The sequence below is a fragment of the Peromyscus maniculatus genome, chromosome 10, assembly GCF_049852395.1.
Source record: "Peromyscus maniculatus bairdii isolate BWxNUB_F1_BW_parent chromosome 10, HU_Pman_BW_mat_3.1, whole genome shotgun sequence".
In the NCBI taxonomy this organism is placed as follows: domain Eukaryota; kingdom Metazoa; phylum Chordata; class Mammalia; order Rodentia; family Cricetidae; genus Peromyscus; species Peromyscus maniculatus.
The window spans coordinates 101,595,445-101,616,398 of record NC_134861.1 but is presented as its reverse complement, the minus strand read 5'-3'; the positions used below and the strand labels follow the sequence as shown (position 1 = coordinate 101,616,398).

General features: G+C 51.3%; 1 protein-coding gene across 1 annotated transcript; it reads right to left on the bottom strand.

Moving 5' to 3' along the window:
• Nucleotides 1-342: 342 nt before the first annotated feature.
• On the bottom strand, nucleotides 343-13,168 carry Fgfrl1 (fibroblast growth factor receptor like 1). Its single transcript, XM_042257852.2, is given in 8 exon segments — nucleotides 343-1,136; nucleotides 1,138-1,487; nucleotides 1,701-2,054; nucleotides 2,134-2,418; nucleotides 2,528-2,608; nucleotides 3,710-3,982; nucleotides 12,423-12,515; nucleotides 13,028-13,168. Coding segments are annotated over 7 exon segments (1,503 nt in total). The 5' UTR covers nucleotides 12,502-12,515; nucleotides 13,028-13,168; the 3' UTR covers nucleotides 343-1,055.
• Nucleotides 13,169-20,954: the final 7,786 nt, after the last annotated feature.

Sequence of the window (20,954 nt, the reverse complement as noted above, 5' to 3'; positions counted from 1 at the left end):
CAGACCCCAGAGTGGTGGGAACACACTTCACACCACCGGTTGCAGCCACTCCTGGTACACCATGAGGCTCAGAAATCCAAGGTCTCATAGAAGACAAAGCCTGAGAAACCCCAAGCCTGAGGCCTAGGAAAGGCAAGGCAGGAGCTTATCTAGAGGGAAGGCACACAGGCACATCATCAGCACATGTATACATGCAAGCTAACATATATATGCACACACACACACACACACACACACACACACACACACACCAGTAAATATATGTAAGTAGACACAAATAGAGCACATGTGTGTGCTCACTGGCAAATACACATAGGCCCACCGCAGGTAAAAACACCAGAATGAAAAAAAAGAGGCACTTTCTTGTTTAACAAAATAAATTAAATATACGAGGCTTCAGCCCAAACTCTATATAAAATTACAGAGGCCAGGCAGCCATGGACAGTGAGGATACCCAATGTAACCACAAGGTCAGGCAGGTCCCAGGCCCCAGGGCAGGCCAGAGTTCCTGTGTCCCAGCCATCCTTACATCATTATTAATATTATTTTACTTCTTAAATATAAATATTGAGGCCCTTCTCTCTAGCAAAGGGAGGGTGGCTCAAACCTCCAGGCATGGTCACACTGCTCACCCCACCTAGGTTGCTAGTAGACTCCTGGACACCCAGCATACACAGAGGCAAAAGTAGCCACCAAGGTCAGGCAGGGACACAGGTGGTCAGAGGTGGGGGAGTAGCCATGACCACTAAGACATGAGGGAGATTCCTTCAACTAGCCATCACTACATGTCACTGCAAAGGCACACAACAAATCCTCCTGAAGGCTTCTCAGGTTGTGCGTGCACATGAGCACACATTTGCATTTGTAAATGTTTGTTTGTGGGTTTGGCTGGATGTGTGTTCATCTGGCAGTACATACATCTATGTGGCCAAATATGTGAGTGCCTACCATAGGGCCCTAGGATATTCTTCCTCCATTGCTTTCAATCCTCCCAACCTGTTGTCTTGGCCCCCATATGCCTACTTCAGGGCACAGTGCTTGGAGATTTGCTGCATTTAGCACTGATAGTGGACATGCTGGTGCTGGTGAACCTTGCCCTCCGCATGAGAGAGTGTGTGTGCATGTGTGTGTGTGCGTGTGTGTGTGCACATCTGTGTACAGCTTGGGGTACAGCTTGGGGCCAGCAGTTGAGCCAGAGGCCAGGATGTGCTGGGGGGGCATGGTGGCTCCATGCTCCTCACACAGGCCCACAGCTAATGAGGACAGGTCTTTGTCCCCACTGCGGTCTCGGGATGCCCCTGGGGGACGATGCCCAGGCACAGGGAGCATAGGTGCAGGGGCACATGGCTTCTTCTTGGCCTGGCAAAGCCAGAGCAGCACAGTGCCAAGGATGAAGACAGCACCAGCCGGGATACCGATCACCACAGGCCATGGCAGGCTTGTGGTTGAGGATGAAGGAGCCACAGGAGGCCCTGGAGGTTTGGGGTCTGCAAGAGAGATCAAGGAAAAGAGTAGGGAAGGGAATGTCAGTACACTGAGACAACCACGCCAAGTGTGACTCCCCATGAGGCAGGAAGACCCACAAGAAAGGGAAAAGGATAGGGAGCCCCCACCTGGAGTTGGACACTGGAGACCCCCAGGACAGCCCAAACCCATGGTAGGGACTGAGAGTGAGCAGGGGGTGGGCAGCCCATACACACCTGGTAATACAGTGAGGAAGGCACTACGAAAACTGTAGCCCATGGTGTTTGCACCCAGGCAGATATACATGCCAGCGTCATCCTGGCGGGCCCGAGAGATGAGCAGCTTGTTGAGGTAGGAGCCATCAGGCCGTGACCACACATCACCCGTGGGCAATACCACAAACTTCTGGCCACCCACATCAATAGTGGAGTTGTGGCGACCCTCAGAGCCATACTCCACCCGCTTTAGCCACTGGATCACAGGCTTCACATCACTGCGAACCTTGCACTGGAAGGACGTGGTCCCACCAAAGTCCACTGTTGTATTCACAGGGTGTGTCCCTGTGAGCACAGGCTTGGAGCGGGTCCTCTCTATGGCAGGGACAAACAAACATGTCAGCAGAGTTCTAGGCACCACAGGCCCTTGTCCTCCCCCAAACCCACCACTCACGGATTACATCCACTTTGTAGGTGGCATTGATGGCACCGGCCCGGTTGGAGACGCGACATGTGTACTTGCCACTGTCTTCAGGCCTCAGGTTCTTCAAGCTCAGCGTCCACTTCTTCTTCCTATGCTCACTGGCCTCTGGCCGTGCCAAGGTCTGGTCATCCTTCATCCACATGATGTCTGGCCGTGGGTGCCCACTGGCCACACACTTGAGCCGCACAGAGCTACCTACAGGCCGTGCAATCACTCGGCGCCTCATCTTGGAGGGCTGCGTGAAGCGAGGCCGTGCTGTGGGGCAGGGCAGCATCAAGGTCAGTGGGAAAGGATATGTGAGGATGTCAGGAGGATGGTCACTGCCCTATTCCAAGCACAAAGAGTCTCCCTACCCCATACATACCCCACTGCTGGCTGGCTGGGTTCTCCTGGCCCCCAGAAGAGCCACCTGGCCCAGGGCTCTCCTTCCCTGGATTGACATCATCTGTAGAGAAACATGTCATAAGGAGGCCAGGTGAGGGGTACAGGGGAGCAGCTAACCAGTGCCCAGCATGGCCTGGCTGAGACAGCCCTAGAACCCAAGCAAAGGCCATGGACACACCCACATGTCAGGATTCAGGGACAGCTGGGCAGTGGCTGCCTGCCAGCCCCCTCCCTGGGTGCAGGTGACCCTGACAGGCATGGTGGGACTGGAGAGCCACCCCCCACCCTGGCTCCGGGGGGTCTGCAAGGCCTGGGAGGAGGGGGCCAGGCCCAGCCAGCAGCTGCAGTAACCCTAGCCCACATCAAGGGGCCGAATGCTTGGTGCAGAGACATGGCTTACATACCGCCTGGTCATCATCCTCTTTGAAAGGATGGGGGTAGGGAGGGTGGACAGCCGCAATATTCCCATTCCAACCCCTGAGAAGGCCTTGGGGCCTGTACTGGGCTGTGATGAGGGGGGCAGGGTGTAATAAGGAATGTCCCCTTGCTGCCCTATGACAGCCGCCTCTTCCACCCAATTCGAGACCAAGGACCAGGCCATCCCAGGCCACTACCTTAGACCTCCACTGCAAAGAGAATCAGCCTGGCCCAGGGCCCCACACTACAGAGCCCAGCAAAGAAGGTGGGCCATGCCTGCTACCAATGTATGGAGGGTGTGTCACCAAAGACACCTGCCCATTCCCTACCGACTGGGCACCAGGGACAGAAGAGAACAGAAGCCATTCACTTCTTGCGGCCCCTCTGAACTCTGAAATCTGAGCCTCAAAGTTATGGCTGCCAAAGCTTGCCCTGCCAAGTCCTCACCCCACTCCACCCTACCCCACCCAGCAACTCTTCTGTGGAACCACTGCCTGCGTCCCACACTCTATCCATCTCTACCACCCTAAGGAAAGGCCAAAGGCTGGCCTAGTGACAGGGGGCCTAGGCTGCCCTAGGGCCCAGGCTGGGAATGGGGACAGGACCTACTGGATCCTGTCTATGTCTAGGTGGATTTGGTGCAGGCTGAACAAACAGGGTGGAAGAATCCAGGTGTATCTGCTGTACACCTTATGTCCAATCAATACTGGCCCCACCATAACCTCTGACTCACGAACCAACTGACCCATAATGATGAGAGTGTAGTTGACGCTGAGGCTGCCAAAGCCGTTGGTGGCCTTGCACACATAAACACCCGCATCCTCGGCCTCCACCTCCTTCACCTTCAGCCCCTGGGGCAGCACGCGGAAGCGACTCCAGCCACTGTGGATTGTGCGGCCATCTTTGGTCCACATGGTCAATGGTGGTGGGTCCCCCTCCACCGGGCACTGTAGCCGAACAGTGCGGCCTAGGCGGGCCACCTGCCGTGGGACCACCTTGTCTGCCATTCTTGGGGGTCCTGCAGGAGTTAAAGGGCTTGGTTGGGGAAACACATGAGGGGAGCAAAGGTCTGACACCGGTGCTGGGAACCCAACCTGGACCCCACTAAGGAAGTCTGTTTGGTATGGCAGAGTAGGCCCCAAACATGAACCCTACTTCCCAACCACAGTAGTCAGGTCCAACAAATCCCATTGTGTCAGTCCCAAGCACCTTGCTGTGAATCACCATAGCAGGCAACCTCCCTGAGAAGTTAGATGGAGAGGCCAGAGGGGTCAGGACACAGCCTAAGTCAGTAACACTTAAAAGTTCAAACCAAGAAAACAGAGCCATCCCTTTGTCTCACCAGAGAGAACTACATGTTCCCTGGTCAGAAAAGGAGGAGACCACATGAACAGGACAGCAGGATGGGCTTCTGGCTATAGTCTTTTTCTGCACACACAGCCTCATGGGATATCTTACATTCTTGCTGCACATAGTGCAAGGGACAGCCACCTTACACCTGTTTCAGATAGAAATGGGTCAGCAGGAGCAACCACACAGAATAGCCAGGTGTGCATCTGCCAGCACTCACTGCCATATATGCCCATCAATGAGGACAGATGCACATGCACCCACACATGAACTGGCTGTCCTACTTGTGTGCTCTGTATCTGCGTTCATGGACAGAATCTGCTCTGGGATGTCAGGCAGCCCCAGGAGCCCTGGCCTGCCAAGTGGCTGGACCTCACAGGTACACAATCCCAAAATCATGGGATCAGAGGACAAGTGTCCAGAGGGTCAGAGCTTAAGAGCTGCCTGGGATACACAAGGTGAGCAAGGGCTGGGCACAGATACTCGGTACCTTAGCTGGATTCCATTCAGGGAACCTGCTTCATAAAGAAGAACCCACTGGGTCCTGTCCATGTGGGTGACAGCACCTAGTCATACCTGGGAGGTAGTCTGGCCTTAAGAGATAGCCCCCCAACAGGATGTTCACAGGAGGGTCCCATAGCAGAGGCTCAAGTCCCACAAGTCAAGACAACCATCCCAGAAAAGGCCAATTCCTGGGACCCACAACTTTAGCCATCAGAAACATACTCCCAACCTCACCAACCCACACCAAGTTTTCCTCAGTCTCAACCATCAAGGTATCTCTGGACTGGAGTGCAGGGACAGGAGTGTGACTGGGTGTAGCAGGTAGAAAGTGACCACCTAGCTGGGAGGATGAGTACAGAGTACACAGAGCCTGCAGGTATCAGAAAGGTGTAGGGCTGAAGGAAAAGTGCTCTCACAAGGGAGGGTGAGCTGGTGGGAACTGCATCAGAGACTGTCCCAGGGTCACCTCTGAATAAAGAGAGGCATCCACAGTCTCCTAGACTACCCACATGTCACATCTCTAATCTGTTAGTAAGAGGCATCTGCCCAGCACATCAACCAGTTCTATTGAGGATGATCCTGGGAAGAGAAAGCAAGGTCAGCTGAGCACAATGGTGACAACGGGCAGTCTGTGCCATCTCGGTGTGATGCTGCACAGGGCCTGGGGCACATGAGTTTTTATAATCAGCTGGTACTTCTTCAGCATGCAATCACCCCTAGCTATGTGGCTACCTTCAGCCCAGGTGTGCTTCTGTGAGTGTTTTCAGACTCCCAGGGGCTGCTTTCCAACTTCCTAGGGTACATCTACCTCTTAGGGCCCACCCTGAAGTACTAAGGTGGGCTCTAAGGAGGCAGAAGAATCGTCAGCCCAAGGGAAGGGGGCCAGATCTCCTAGTGAAACTCTCAGGGTATCATTCCTGCTCAATGAGGCAAGGAGCTATGGACGAATAGGTCCTGTCACACTTCTACTTATATCCACACTACACAAACCCTTTCCCATTTTTCTGAGACCCTATTCTCCAAGCCCCATCTCCCCTTATACTCAGTTCCCCTCATCCCTGCCCTAGGCCTGAAGCTGCTACCAACTGAGATCTCAACATCAGCCCTCTTCCTCACCTTTCTTCATGGCTCCCTCTGGAAAGAGAAAGAGCAGAGGTGGGAAGAAGTCTGTCAGCCCACCTCTCCCTTCATCTGTTCTGTCCATAGACCACCTAAGGAAGCAGGGCAATGCAAGTATTATTGTTTCAAGGTTCTCCTCCTGCATCCAGCTTACAGTGTTAGAGGCTCCTGGGACTCAGCACATGGGCCTGAGATCCTCTCCCTATACCTTCATAGATCCCAGCCCCATTCCCAAGTAAACTCTGCCCACCATCTGTCACTGTCTGAAATCTCACCATTCACAGTGCCTCCCACACTTCAGGTCAATGAGAAACTGGTCAAAGCCCTGCCTGGCCTCATGATCCCAATCAACCTGGTATCTGGGGCCTCCCAGACAGACTCATATATGCAAGCATATACACATACATTCGGTTGCCTAGAGGTGTTTGGAGGCACACCTGGGGAATGCCCAATGGCCAGACTAATCTATCACCCTACACCACACAGAAAGTACTACCCCTCCTGGCCTCAGACAGAGGGAGTGAAGACTAGAAGAGGGGGCACTCAGAGGCAGGAGCCCTGCCATGACCACTGCTGAGGGATAGGGCTTAAGTGATCACCAGATGGCCGGAAGCTTGGTCCTTGGGGCCTGCCTGCACATACTGCTGGGGGACAAGCTGGCAACACGCCGGCTGGAGGAGCCAGCCTTATCCTAAAGCAAACAGTACCCTGCTAGCCCTGCCCCCACCTGGGTTCCACTATACTCACTGTGGGGTTGAGCCTCTAGGCTTGTTACAGAGACCCACATATGGACCCTGTCCTCAGGAGAAAGCCCAGCCCCTAGAATTCTGGGAATCTGGGCCATGGTATAGCCATCTATATTTAACTCAGGAAACACAGCCCCCTTTGTTCTACCTGGACAGCCATCCACCCTACTTAGCCAGTGAGGAAACGAAGGACTTGAAGCTCAACAGCAATGGGGCATCACCTCCCCAAACTCTGCCTTAGGACTGCTGTAGGGGGTCAGTTCTGGGCAGAGGCTGGGACTAATGGCTGTGCCTGAACTTCCAAAAGGGCTTGTCTGACCATCCCACCCAGGCTGGCTCCTTCAGAAATCCAAAGAATCTGAGAAAGCCCAACACAGACTAGATCCTGATGGCTGGAGGTAGGTGAACACAGATAAATTGAAGGTGGATTTGTCCTTGCTCCTCTGATAGGTAAAATAGAGACCAAATATTGGGGTCATGGGATCTTTTCACAACCTGAAGACCCCAGGCCAAGGAGGAAGGTATATCAGCTTTTGGTCTCTCCATAACTTCTACAGCCAAGGCAGCAATGTCCATACCTCTGAAAAACTCTTACAGCCCCAGCCAGGTCAAACTAAACATTAATACAAGAGGGGACAGCATGGAGACCTTCTGAAGGAGGCACAGTCTGTGTAGAAGTTCTTAGCCTCAAGGATGACACTGAAGGTCAGTGTCAGGTCTAGATGCCAGGCTAGGGACTCATGGGGGAAATGAACAGACACTGCTGAAAGCTGGGGCTCCAGGCCTGTTGACCTGAACTCCTCTCCTCAAAGGACTAGTCTAGGCACCAACTATCAACTGACCCTGGACAAAGTAAGAGTGTGACATGTGAGAACCATCTGGACAGCTCAAGCCTAGCTTGGCCCTGGTGAGCCCTACATGGCCCTAGGAATTTCCAATCTGAAAGGAATTCTCTGGCCAGGCAGTGAGCTTGGCTATGGGGTTGGGTCAGCTAGCTCAGAGTGAATCTCTTTATGGAGATACAACGTGGTTGAGTAGAAGACTCAGAGGATGGTATGATGAGCCTCAACCACAAAGAATGGAATAGGTTCACCTAGCCCTCCACTTTGCTCCAAGAGCCTGGAGGGGTTACAGTAAGAGCCAACCCATGTGGGACCCCAAGGCACCTGTCCAGTGATGATGGACCTACCAAGTAATGAGCTTTCTATGACTGGTATGGCACACCCCCACCAAGGCACTGCCCTGGCCCCTGGCTATGAGGACATATATCCCACAATACAGCTGGAGCCCCAGGACAGGGACAGGTAAGAAATTCAGAGACAGTCCTCTAGGGCCAGTACATACTAGGAGGCCAAAGCCCAGGAAATAGTAGAGATGCCCCTCAAGAAAAAGAGCACAGGTGACAGTCACAAAGTCCAGCTGCCCATTAGGTGTTCAGGGCCAGGTTCTGTCTTGTCTTGAGGCCAAGATCCTTGAAGGTATATAACTGCATGGAGACACACACATACACATACACACACACACACACACACACACACACACACACACACACACACACAAACCATGCATGCACATTTGCCCATTCATGGCCAGTAACATACAGGCCCATTGTCGTGACAGGTGTAAGGCTTAGCAAAAAACTGAGGGCACCCAAGGGCCAGACCCATAGGCTCTGCAGTAAGATTGGCAAGACCCAGGTAGGTGGCTATCCTAGAAACCAGGCCATCTAGGCACCCCAAAAAGACATCATGTTCCAGCAAGCTAGTTAGTGGAGCTAGCTTGCCTGTTGCCCAGCACTGGCAATTAGGCCAGCCAGCAGGATGTGGGAAGGGGGTTCTCTGGGGGCACTGCCTGGTCCCCTGGGTCTGCACCTCTTTCTGGAATACCTCAGCTGCCACATCTGTACATTGCTAGTTCCTAGATACTCTCTGACCCACCAAGACCACATACAGTAGCATGGGTATCATTAGTTAAGGTCACCACCCTATAGGAACCACATACACACCATCCATAGAAGGTGAATGCCTCAGGATCCACTAAGGGGGACTCACCTAGACACCCAGCCCTTGACCCTCTTCTTACAAACATTAGTTTGGTGGGCAATAGTCTAGCTTCAAGTCAGGGCAACCAGAGGGCTCCCATCCCTGAACAAGACCTGACTCTGATCCTGGAAGCCCCTGATACCTCAAAAACTGTCAATAAGTCTATTTCCGGAAACCAAAGCTCCTGAGGCAGAGGTCAGGTGTTAAGGCAATGTGCCACCTAGCCCCTACAAAGACTGAAGGGTTGTTGGGACAGCCTAAACCAAATAGTCCAGGCAAACCCATCCAAAACCCACAGCACTGCTGACAAAGAGATTTCTTCGGGTCAGAACTGAGGGTGTTGAGAGCTCCCCAGGGGTCCCAGTTGCCTGCAGCAATATGTGGCACAGAGCCTCAGCCCAAATCACACTGCTACCATCAGAAGCTAAACAGTAGGCTGCAAGGAGTATGGGGGCAGCTCAGTAGAAGGCTCTGGCCTTGTGGCCCTGGACAAGAAACCCAAGTTCCCTGAGGGGCACCCTGGACTGTCATCAAGGGCTGGAACCTTCCCCTGCTGTCCAGCCCCACACCTGAGTCAGAACAGCAGCTGGCTCTCTTCCCACCCACTGCTGAAGGCACCACCAAATAGCTCTCCAGGCCCTTGGCAGCCCATACAAATCTCTCAGGAAATAAACTCCTGGTGGAAAGAGGGGTTGTACTTCCTGCTCAGGGGGAAGCTCTTTCTTTTAACAGCTGCCCAATGGCATACACCTTCTGTCTACTTCTCTTAGGCCTATCTAGCCCACACTCCCCATGAGCCTACTCTGTCTGTACCCCCAGCCTGAGGTTCTAGCCCCCACCCCACCCCACTCCCAGCAACCCCCTGATCTCCTCCTTGAGATATAGGCAGGAGTACTGGTCAGAAGAGCAGGTAGCAGGCAGAGGAGAGTGTCAATGAAGTATGGGAACAGGGCTTAGACGCACCTTAACCCCTTTGTATTCTGGAGTCACCACATTAAGACAAAATGAAAGAGAAGAGGCCACCATGGGCCAAGCATCCGGCCCTAGCTATACAGAGGGCAGATGGCCAGTAGGGGGAGCAGGGCTGTTGGGCCACAGCCAACTGCCCCCGGCACTACCAGCAAAGACTGAGCCAAGGCCAGGAAAGCCAGAGACTAGAGGCCTCTGCTAGGGAAAAACCAACATTTCCCTAGTAGGGGCCACAGTACAGGGCAGGCGGAGTGAAAGGCAACTCTGAGAGCCCAGAGGCTCATTGATCCTGCACAAAGGATAAAGGAGCCTGTGGTTGGTATTTCCAGGCCTAGCTAAAGGCGACTTTGTTCACAGCTCCCTCCCCACCCCCAGGGGGACAGTGATTTATTTTCCCTTCCAGGAATAGGGCCCCAGATGTGAATGGGAGGCTGGCCCACATCCCTACCTCACAGGGGCTAGGCCTGGCTTCCGAACATCCACCTCACTCCAGCCACACTCTGATCAGCCACAGCCTGTGAAAAATAGAGGCCTCCTACAGCCTGGTTAAAAGTCAGGGTCAGCCTCCACACAAATGGCCAGTCATCATCTCCTAAGCATCACACATCCTTCTTCTCCACACACAGTGCTCTAGGCAAACTGCTGAGACTATGCTGCCCCTGCAGCGGCAGGCACTCTAACTGTTGATCAAGGCCCAGCTCACTCCAAACGCAAGGCTGGGTCCAAAAGACAGGAGAGAAACCTGTGCTGGCTGCTCAGAGACTGATCCTGGAGCCATCCTTATAAAAGCTCAGAGGTGGCATTTCTCAGAAGGCCCTACACTGCAGACTCATCTTTGAGAACGGTATTCTGTTCTGAAACTTACATTTTCACTGTGAGAAATACAACAGAGTAAACCAAAACTTATCTTTCTCCAAATTTGGGGGGAAATATCTTAAGGCAAGTTGACCAACGTTGTGAAACTTTGGGCAAAGGGGAACTTTTAAAATATGATCTGAATCTAGAGATGTACGGATTCCAATAACTGTGACACCCCAGGGAAATGACTTTCAAAACAGCCCAAACTCTACATGCAGTTCTCTGGCCCAACTTAAGATCAAAATTGGGCCTACTCACGGAAGAACCACTAGAGAAGGAATGCATTTGGAATAACTTTGCCCCTCCGGTCCAGATTGTGCCTGAAGGAAGAAGTCAGCATAATTCAGGAAACGCCATTCTTCCACTCCAACCACAGGGCCCTTGCCCTTGGAAGGCAGCTCTTTCCAACTTCCTAGTGCTGGCCAGAGGCCTCACTAGCACAGCCAGGGCTAGATATAAGGCTCAGTCCAAAGGCCAAGGGAGACGAAGGCAGAAGTGGTGGCCCCTCTAGGGCCATCAGCAAAAAGGTAGGGTGCTGCTTGCCCACTGCCACCCATCAGTCAGCCTTAAGGTCCCATCCAGTGATCATGGCAGAGCAGAGCCCCTGAGTCTCCCTGGCTGAGCAGCCAAAGAAGAGGCAGGTGCAGGGATGGGAGTTATCCAAACAGATAAAAGAGCAATCAAAGACTGGACCACCGGTTGGGGGTGAAGAGACAACTTACTCAGCATGGCCCAAGCGCCTACATGCCCAAGACACTGTCCAGCCCAGCTGTGCCTGGACAGCCCCCACCCTCCAGCCTGCCAGTCCCCAAGCAGAAGGGGGGGTTATAGTGGCATAAGGCCCACCTGGGCCGCCGCCTACGGCCCAACACCAAACGTGGCCATATAAGGCCAGGTTGGGCTCAGTGCGCCCGCGCTGGTGGCGGGGGGAGGAGATGCGAAGCCTCAGAGGACTGGTGGACAGAGCAAGGACAATCCTGAATGGTCAACACACCCAAAGGGCCCGCCTGGCCATGAGTCCTGCCTAACCATGCCCCGTGACACTGGAACACGGTGGGCAAAAATCCACGGGCACGTATCACTCATCAGCTACGGATGCCCTTTGCCAGGGCTGGGTCTAGGGCAGAGCTCTCCACAGGACATCAGATGGGTGAGGCTGTATCCAAGCTGTAGTGTGGTGTATGCTGCAACAAAGTGGTGTGTGGCCCTGAGGTCTAATATCTTCAAGTGTCTTCCTTAGAGACCAACCCTCACTGTTCAGTGATGCCCTGTGCTCTGGGGGCCCCCTTTCCCCCAGGCTCTACACTACGCTACCTGTAATAGATAAGCAAGCCAAGGGTCCAGAGCTGGGTCAGCTGAGGACTGGATCAGGGTGAGCTCCAATCACCAAAATGCCACCAACATTCTCTATATTCAGCTAGCCACCGTGTGAGTCTCTAAAGGTTCCCAGGGACCTAATCAGGTTTTCTGTGGCCACTGAGTCTACTCCCCAAGAGTCTATGAGGTGACCACCTGCCCTCCACCTTAAAGTATGTGTATGAAAGATTGTGTGCATATCCTGAAGGGGACCTAGGTAAGATCACACTTGACCAACAAGTTATGTTGTTCTGGGGTCCTTTAGGTTAGGTGTCAGCCAAGGAGGGTGAGTTGGGGGTACCAGAGTGTGAGCCATGTAACCCCATGAGTTGAGCTGGAGGCATGTGAAGCCGGTAGGGACTTCGGGTTAAGGATCAGGAGTGGGGGCCCGCTGCGATGGGGCAGACAAGGAGGGGAGGAGTGTGCCAGGAGGGCACTGTGGCAGGGTTCAGGGCTGGCGGGAAAGGGGCGGCGCTGCTGAGGCCAGAGCGCCAGACTGGGCGCCAGGACTCACCTCGCGCCGCCTCAGCCGACGGGAGGACCCCCAGTAGCAACGGCGGCAGCAGTAGCAGCAGCGCCGGGCTCCGCGTCATCTCGCCGGTCGAACCTGGAGTAGGGACGCGGTCACTGGGAGCTGAAGTGGACGCCGCTCAGGGCTCAGGGCTCAAGCAAGCAAGACCCAGGTCGCGGCCGCAGAGCCAGGGTCCAGCCCCCCTCGGCGCTGAGCTCCAGGCAAAGGAAGCGCGGCGCGTAGACGCTGAGCGTATCAAAGGCAGACAAAGGGTTTACACTAATTACCAGCCGCCCCCGCCGCCCCCTCTCCAAACACCGTCTGGATTCCTGGCGCTTGTAACTCCGGCCCTGCCCGCGGGACACACAACACCAAGCGGCCCCGCAGATAATCGCCTGCGCCATTAGCGGACAAATTTGCGCTGGGGGGCCCACGTGGGGCGCGGGCGGGGGCGGGGCGCGGGGCAGGGCCGCGGGCTCCACAGGAGAAGCTTCGGCGCGAGCCCGGCCCCCAGTCCGCACAGTGATCGCGGCCCTGCCCTTCGCGCCCCGCACAACGACCCACTCTAGCCCTCCCTCCAGGGGTCGTGGACGTACGGTCCGGCTTACCTCGACAGGGATCGGCGCGCGGTGCGCGGCAGGCAGCAGGGTCAGGGCCGGGCCCGCGAGAAGAGCGCCGCGGTCATCGCTGCCCCGGGCGCCGCATCCCGCCCCCCGCGCCCCCGGGCCCGGCCTGGGCGGGGCGGCGCTACCTGGGCGCTGGCGGGTGGGGCCGGGCTGCGGCGCGGGGCGCGCTGTCCACGCGGATAAACGGCGGGGCTAGGCGCGGGCCGGGGCGAGGGGCGGCAGGGCGAGGGGCCCGGGGCGCCGCGCCGCGAGGCGTCCTTCCCTGCGGGGCTTTGTCAACTCTCCCGGAGCGAGCGCGGAGCAGCTGTGAGCTCCGCCCCGCACAACTTCCGGCCAATCTGCGAGTCCAGTCCTCCCCGTGCCCCGCCCCTCCCCGAAACTTTGCTCCAATCTGTGCGCGTGCCAGCCAGGCTCGCAGCTTAACCCTCGCAGTGCTTCTGCGCTTCACACCAGCGGCTCCCCGGAGCGCGCCTAGTCTGCCTGGCCTCACCCCGTCCCTGTGTGCTCTGGGAACGCGCCGCGTCGCTAGCCTCGAGACCAGGCGATGGCCGCAGAGCTTACTCCATACCATCACCAGCAGGCTGTACTCTGAGTTCCCCTGGCTCCTAGAGCTGGCCGCTACTGCCCTGGCTCTAGCCTGGTAGCCAAGGAGGAAGAGAAGTGGTCAGCCCAAAACACTACTAGGTTTGAAATCTGCAACCCTTGGAGCTTTTGTGAGTAGAGAAGGTCGCTGGGCTGCTCTGGTTTGAGGCAGAGGCAGGTGTCTACTGCTGAAGTCTAAAGAGACCCTGACTTGAGCATCTAGCTTTCTTTACCTAGTGACCTTAGGAGGGCAGATAGGGTCCTGTGGCTTCTCTGCACCTCACTTGCTTTGTGATGGTAATCACAAGACATGGATAAGTCAACACACCCTTTCGTCTTTGCTACTTGGCAGGTGTGTTGCTGCCCTGATCAAACAGAAAAGACTGGTGAGTTACCCATGATATCATGGGGTAAGACAAACCATCTGGTTCCCAGGCCTCACCAGCTCCCTCCAGCAGCAGCTCTCTGACCAACCACCCCACAGCTTCCTACCCTCACTCACCAGAGCCAAAATTCATCAAAACATGGGTCACTCAATACAAAACCCATAATCATTTTTGAGGCCTTAGACATCTGGGAGCTAGCTACCCAACAGGTCCCAGGAGCACTCCATTCCCAAGAGATCACCCCTATGCTCTGCTCTCAAGGACCCTGATCCAAACAGCCTCTCTGAGCTAAGAAGTCCCCCTCTTCCAGGAAGCCTTCCAGAAGGAAAAAAGAAAGAAAGTAACTGGGAGATCCCTTAGTGTTGCTAGCTCTAAATTCTGTTTCTGGGCCTGGTGGACAAGTGGAAGTGAGCCTATCATGCCTCCTGTGCCCCCTCTGCTCCCTGCATGAAGGTCCAGGGACCCATCTAGTAGTCATCTCACCTCCAAAACTTTGTCTCGGAAGCAGCCCACAGAACGTTCAATGGGCTACCAGAGGACTTTGCCTGGCACTCATGTCACAGACAACATTCAAAACAGAAGGATAGAGTGGTCCTGGCTCTTCTGAGTAGGCCCTGGCTCCACAGAAAGTTTTGTGAGGAGATGCCATTGAAGCATGAAGAGCTCCAACAGGTGTGTTGCTGCCAAGGGCAGGTGTGTGTCAAGGTGGCTCTGAAGTGTGGGGAGGTTAAAAGCAGGAGGTGAGCCCAAGGGGCAGGAAAAAACGGGCAGTGGGGAGGAGTTTCGGGAAGGTACAGAGACCACAGGTGGGTGAGGCTTGTTCAAAGAAGTAGGTGTCGGGGCAGGTGTGCCAGGAGCCCTTTGCCTCCCTTCTGGTTCCTGGCCACCACAGGGCCCTAATCCCCTAGTCACCGCCTCCAGCCAGAATTCTCCAGTCCCCCTTCACCCTCACTGTTCCCTGCTGGGGAGACCGCTCCCCCTGCACCTGTTCCAGGTGGCCTGCCCAGACTCTACCTTACCCCTGCCCGGCACAAGAACACGCTGCCCCCTGGCGGAGGTGACGGGTCCAGCAGCTCCCGAGGGAACTTAACCAACCCCGCCCCGCCACGTCCTGCTGGAGCCCACAGGGTGCCCATTCCTGTTGTCCGGAAACCGCAGCGCAACTCTGGAACCTGGCTCGCCTCGCCTCGCCTCACTGCGTTTGGAACCCGAAACCGGAGTTTGGTATATTGAATGCAAGCCCTGCCCCCTTTAAAAGTGAAACCTAGGCGGTTGGCTATTATGTATCCAGTAGGCAATCCCACTCGGTACCATCACCGGTTTGAGTTTGTTTGTCGCATCTGCCCGCACAGGTAAATCCCTGCAGTCCCCAATTTTCTTTCTGTGATCCTCATTCTCTGAGCCCTGATAAGACCAGGCTCAGTGATGGCCTAGAAGTGTGGCCGAATAAGGCAGACAGTCTAATGCGAGGATGGCCTCTTATCATCTGCAGAGACTGAAAAGTACACATGCTCCCCAAAAGATCTGCAGAGAACTGAGATGTGGTAAAGATCAGATTTGCACTCTGACCTGAAACAGTAACAGTGACAAATATATGTGAAAGCCACTGAAGACATGGCAGCAAAGACGGACAGCACCTTTTGGAAGATGGCTGCCAGCTGCTGTCCTTATCACGCCCAGGCAGAGCCCAGATGAGATGCAGATAGAAGGCAAGAAGACAAAATACACAGAGCTCCAGAGACTTCGGAGAACTCCACCCAGCACAGAGGGCCTCCAGAGAGGTCAGGGAAGGCAAGAGAGGGAAATACCAGGAGAACAGGGACGACTTGGGGTCGGTCAGATACAGTGTCCACCACCCAAGTTGGACCTCAAAGCTCAAGTGGCAGTAGCTAGAACACAAAAAGGAGCCTGCCTCAGTTGAAGTGAGGGAGAATCACTCAGACCAAGTAGTTCCTGATGTGTGAAAACAAGACCCAGAGGATCTCCAGCTCCCAAGTAACCCAGTCACATCACAGAAGCATGTACAGAAATAGAAATACTCAGCATAATTCCAGATGTCCTATAAAAACATGAAAAGAAATGTAAAGTTGTAACTCAGATAGGGAAGGTAGGCAGTCACTCAAAATTGACCAGAAGCAACAGGTAGCAGAGTTAGAAAGTAGAAACATCACATTCTGTGACTATTTCTGTATTTTAGATGCTGTAAGAAGCCAGGAGTGGTCAGTTACCTCAGCACTTAGGAGACTGAGGAAGAAGGAGCATGAGTCCTAGGCCAGCCTGGACTACAGAGTGAGAGTGTGTGTGGACGATAGGAGGAATGCTGCAGGGAAGACTGAGATGTTACAATGGGGGGGGGGGGGGGCGGCTTGCAACTGCATATCCAATTTCTAGATGTGAAATTAAGTGCCCAGAATTAAGATGGTGGATAATTGAAAAAGTAAGGGTAAGAAACCCATCAAGCTAGTGTTCTTTGCCAGCAAAACGCCTTTAAAAGAAAAGGCTAAATTAAGAATGCGGAGCTGAAAGAATTTGTGATCTGTTCTAAAGAAGTTGAAGATGAAGACACACAAGTTGTGTGTCTCCTTTAGAAGAGATGGGGATCACAGTAGTACTGCATGAGTAAATCAATATAAGTAATGCTTGTCTTATTTAATTCTCTTTAAAAGGTAACTATTTAAAGGTAGGCATGGCAGCATATTTCTGTAATTCCAACATTCTGGAGACTGAAGTAGTAGGATCATAAGTTTGAGGCTAACCTGGGGTACATAATAAACCCTGTTTCAAAAAGAATAGAAAAGACAACTGTTTACAGTAAGAAATAACAATGCATTTAAGAGCTTAAATGAAAAAAAGATTGTTTTATTTTTGTTTTTGAGACAGCGTCTTGATTTGTAGCTTGGGCTGGCCTGGAACTCACCAAAGAAACCAAGCTGACCTCAAACTCAGAGATCTGCCTGCCTGCCTGCCTGTCTGCCTCTACCTCCCAAGTACTGGGATTGAAGGCATTCACCACCATACCCCACTTACATGAAAGTTTAAAATATATAATCACAACAGCACAAACTGAAAAGAAAAATGGAAATATAATGTTGTAATTATTTTCTGCTTATGAGGTAATAAAATGCCATTTGAAGCTAAACTGCAACAGGCTAAACACACTTAACAGGGACAGAGCTTGACGACACCATTCTCTGTAGTCCTGGCCTAGGAGTTCAGACTGGGGCCCAGGTAATATAGAAGGACTCTATCTAAAGAAGTAAGTTTAGAATAAGTTCTCTGAAGCATCCAAGAATTTCATATAATGGAGCAATACAGGAGAAAAAGGAAAAACATCATCCCAAAGAAGAAAGAGCAAATAAAAAAAAAAAAACCAGAGGTGGTAGATGTACACCCAGTTTTATCTATAATGACATTAAATGTAAATTATTCTAAACATCTACAATAAAATGCAGAGAATGTCCAGATTGGGAAGTGGGGGAGACCTAACCCTATGCTATGTAGGAAAAAAAATCTTTAAAGACACAAATAGGTTGAAACGAAAAAGAAAAAAGATAAATCATACTAACTCTATTCAAAAGAATCTGGACAAGTCAAAGTGGGTTGCAAAACAAAGAATATTACCAGAGGTCAGCAGGGCCATTCCATACAAATAAATTGGCATTTGTAAAAGTACATGAAACCCTAGTAACAGACAAACATCTCTGAAGCAAAAGCTAATAGAACTAAGCAGAGGAATGGGCAAATCTACAATTACATTGAGAGACTTCAGCATTCCCAGAAGATAACTTTATGGACAACAATGTCAATTTATTTAGCATAATTAATGTTTACCACTTGGAGTCAGGGCACAAGTCTCAAATATTTAAAAGGATTCAAATAATGCAGAGCATGTTCTCTGATCCCAATGGAATTATTGCAAAAATGAACAATAGAGATGAGTGTCATTCAGTGGTAGAGCACTTGCCCAGTATGCATGAGTGAAAGGGGTAGGGGATACTATAGGAAAATTTATATCAATACTGTTTTAAAAAAAAAAGACTTTCAAATGAACAAGCTCAGCTTCTGTCTAAAGGAACAAGGAACACAGAGTAGTGGAACCCAAGGAAGCAGAAGGGAGGGATGGTAATGCCACAGAAGTTAACAGAAAAGCTGTAGAGAAAGAAGAGGAAATCAGAACTTGATTCATTGGAAAGTACAAGAAAATTGACAAAGGAAAACACAGAGGAAAGACAAAAGTTAACAGATACAAACAGCCCTGCAGGAGAAATTACAATAATAATAGAGAATAAAAATCATTTTATGTCAGTGGATTTGACAACTCAGACAAAATAGACAGCTTCCTTAGAAGACAGAAACCACCAAAACTAACTCAAGAAAATTTTTTAAAAAGGTAACTTTAACAGCCCCGTGTCTATTAAATAATTGGAAGTTTTGATTAAAACCTTCACACATGCACACAAGCACATATGCATACAATATTCACACACACACACACACACACACACACACACACACACACACACCACAAACAAAACAAAAACCTAGGCCCAGATGGTTCCATTCTGGATGGTGATGTGGTTCTACACACACTCCCAAATGTAAGAAAGAACATTATGTCATGATCAGTAAAGGTTTCCTTCCCTACAGCTACAAAACTGGCTTTCCCTCCAAAAACCAACCACTTCAGGAAAGCCAAGGTGATGGCCACAGAGACACAGAAAGACACAAAACAAGTCAGCATCCCTTCCTCACTCTCAGAATAGACTGTTCCCAAACTAGGGATAGGAAGGAATTTCCTTGGCTTGGCAAAAGGTAACTATCAAAGTAAATAAAAATGTAAAAAAAAAAAATTATAGTCAGCCTCACACATAAATGAAAGACTACTACTTTCCCCTAAAATGAGGAACTAGATGCTTATGTTCAGTCTTTACTTCTGTTTAGTCCTTCACCTGTGGTCCTTACTCAGTGCATTAATCACAGGAAATATCCATACCGATACACACCTGTGATCTCTTTCTAAGGCAAGAGGATTATGAGCTTGAGGCTAACTTGGGCTTCATAGTAAGGCCTTATCTAAAAACAAAACAAAAAACAAGTGAGAGATCCATATTAGAGGGAAGAAGTAGAACATACCCTATTTGTAAAGGACAAAGCCAACTGTATGGGCACTTCAGTGTCCACTATGACTTGTGCATTTTTGGCAAGGTGGCAAGATAGAAGATCACAATATAAAGATCCATCACACAAGAAGTACAGCAAACTGTCACATGTGCTAGCTGGGTATGTAATTTTGGAAATGTTTCACAGGTTCTTGAATAACTGAGCCTGAATCTAACATATGCTCTGGCCATCATTCTCCAAAACCCACACCCAACAGAAATGAAGGTCCACAAAAGATATATGCACAGATGTTCACAGCAGCTTTATTTCCAACTGAGGTCAGGCAGTATTTGGAAGAGGAATCCATGCATGAAGAGGCTGTGAGAGGCCATTGCATGAAGCTGTGATAGTGAAGCTGGGTTGAAATGAAAACCCCAGTATGTTGGAGACACTTAGCCATAAGGCATCTGCCAAAGAGAGTTGCAGGCAAGGATTGGAACCATCCCCAAAAGACATATGTATGCTACAGGCAGCAAAGTAGGGGGTGGGGGTGCCATCTAAGTACTTTAAAACTGAAGTCCTTGGCACTAGACATGGAGCTATAGGATTTATTGTTTTTTCTCCTGGGTCAGTCTTACTTAGGTCCAGTATTTTCCCACTACACCTCCATTGCTCCCCTTTGGAAAGGCTAAGGCATATTCTGTGTCCTTGTATGTTGGAACATACATACATATGTATATATAATGTAGTACTCCTTTTTTATTTTGAAATTGTCTTGAGTTTCAGAAGAGACTACACTGGAGGCAGGTTTTTAAGAAGTTATGCCTTCACCCAACTTCCAGCTCACTCTCTCTGCTTTGTGTGTGTGGTTGAAGATTTGTGATCTCTGTTTCCTGCTCCCAAGACCATACCTGCTTCTTACTGCTATGCCTTCCTGCCATAATGAACTTTTATCCCTCTGAAACTAAGCCAGAATAAATTCTTCCATTGATGCCTTGGTCATGGTGTATTACCATATCAATAGAAAAGAAAGTAATACAGCCTCCTGAATGAAAACGAGTACATGATTGCTCCAAGGTATGGTTGAGGAGAAGGGTTTTATTGTAGATATGAGGAAGAGTTGAGCCAGAGGCATCTGGAAGTGTCCAAACTGAACTGGGCCATGAGTGAAGGGGATCAAGAGGAAAAGGAGATACGGAAGTCAGACCAAGAGACGAGAAAAGGACCAACTATGCCCAGTCATCAGGGTCAGAAGTGACATTATGACATAGACCATTAGGTTTTGTCAACTTGACACAAGCCAGAGTGATCTGTAAACAGGAAACCTCAATTGAGGAATTGTCTCTATCAGATTGACCGGTAGGCAAGTCTCGGGAGCATTTTCTTGATTAATAATTGATGTGAGGACTTAGACTACTGTGGCTAATGCCATCTCTGGTCAGGTGGAACGGTCTAGAATAAGAGAGCAAGGTGAGCAAGCCATGAAGAGCAACCAGTAAGCTGTTTTCCTCAATAGTTCCTGCCTTGACTGTCTAGAGTATCAAGGGTCTGAAGTCTGTGGTGTATGCCTGAGTACCTACAGGGTTCAAAAGTCAGGATGAGGGACTTGGACAATACTCTGCCTGCACATACTGTGGCTAGGAGGCTGGTGATACCCCCTTCATAATGTACAAAGGGACAATGGCCAGTGTACCAAACAATATCCAAAGCCCTTTGGAAGCAACTACACCACAGGCAGATGGGATGTTTCTGAGCTGGCTCTTGAATAAGGGTATTGCTCAAGTACTTACACTGTAATGTTCCTGCAAAAGTCTGTGACACTGAAGGGACCAGTAAGATAA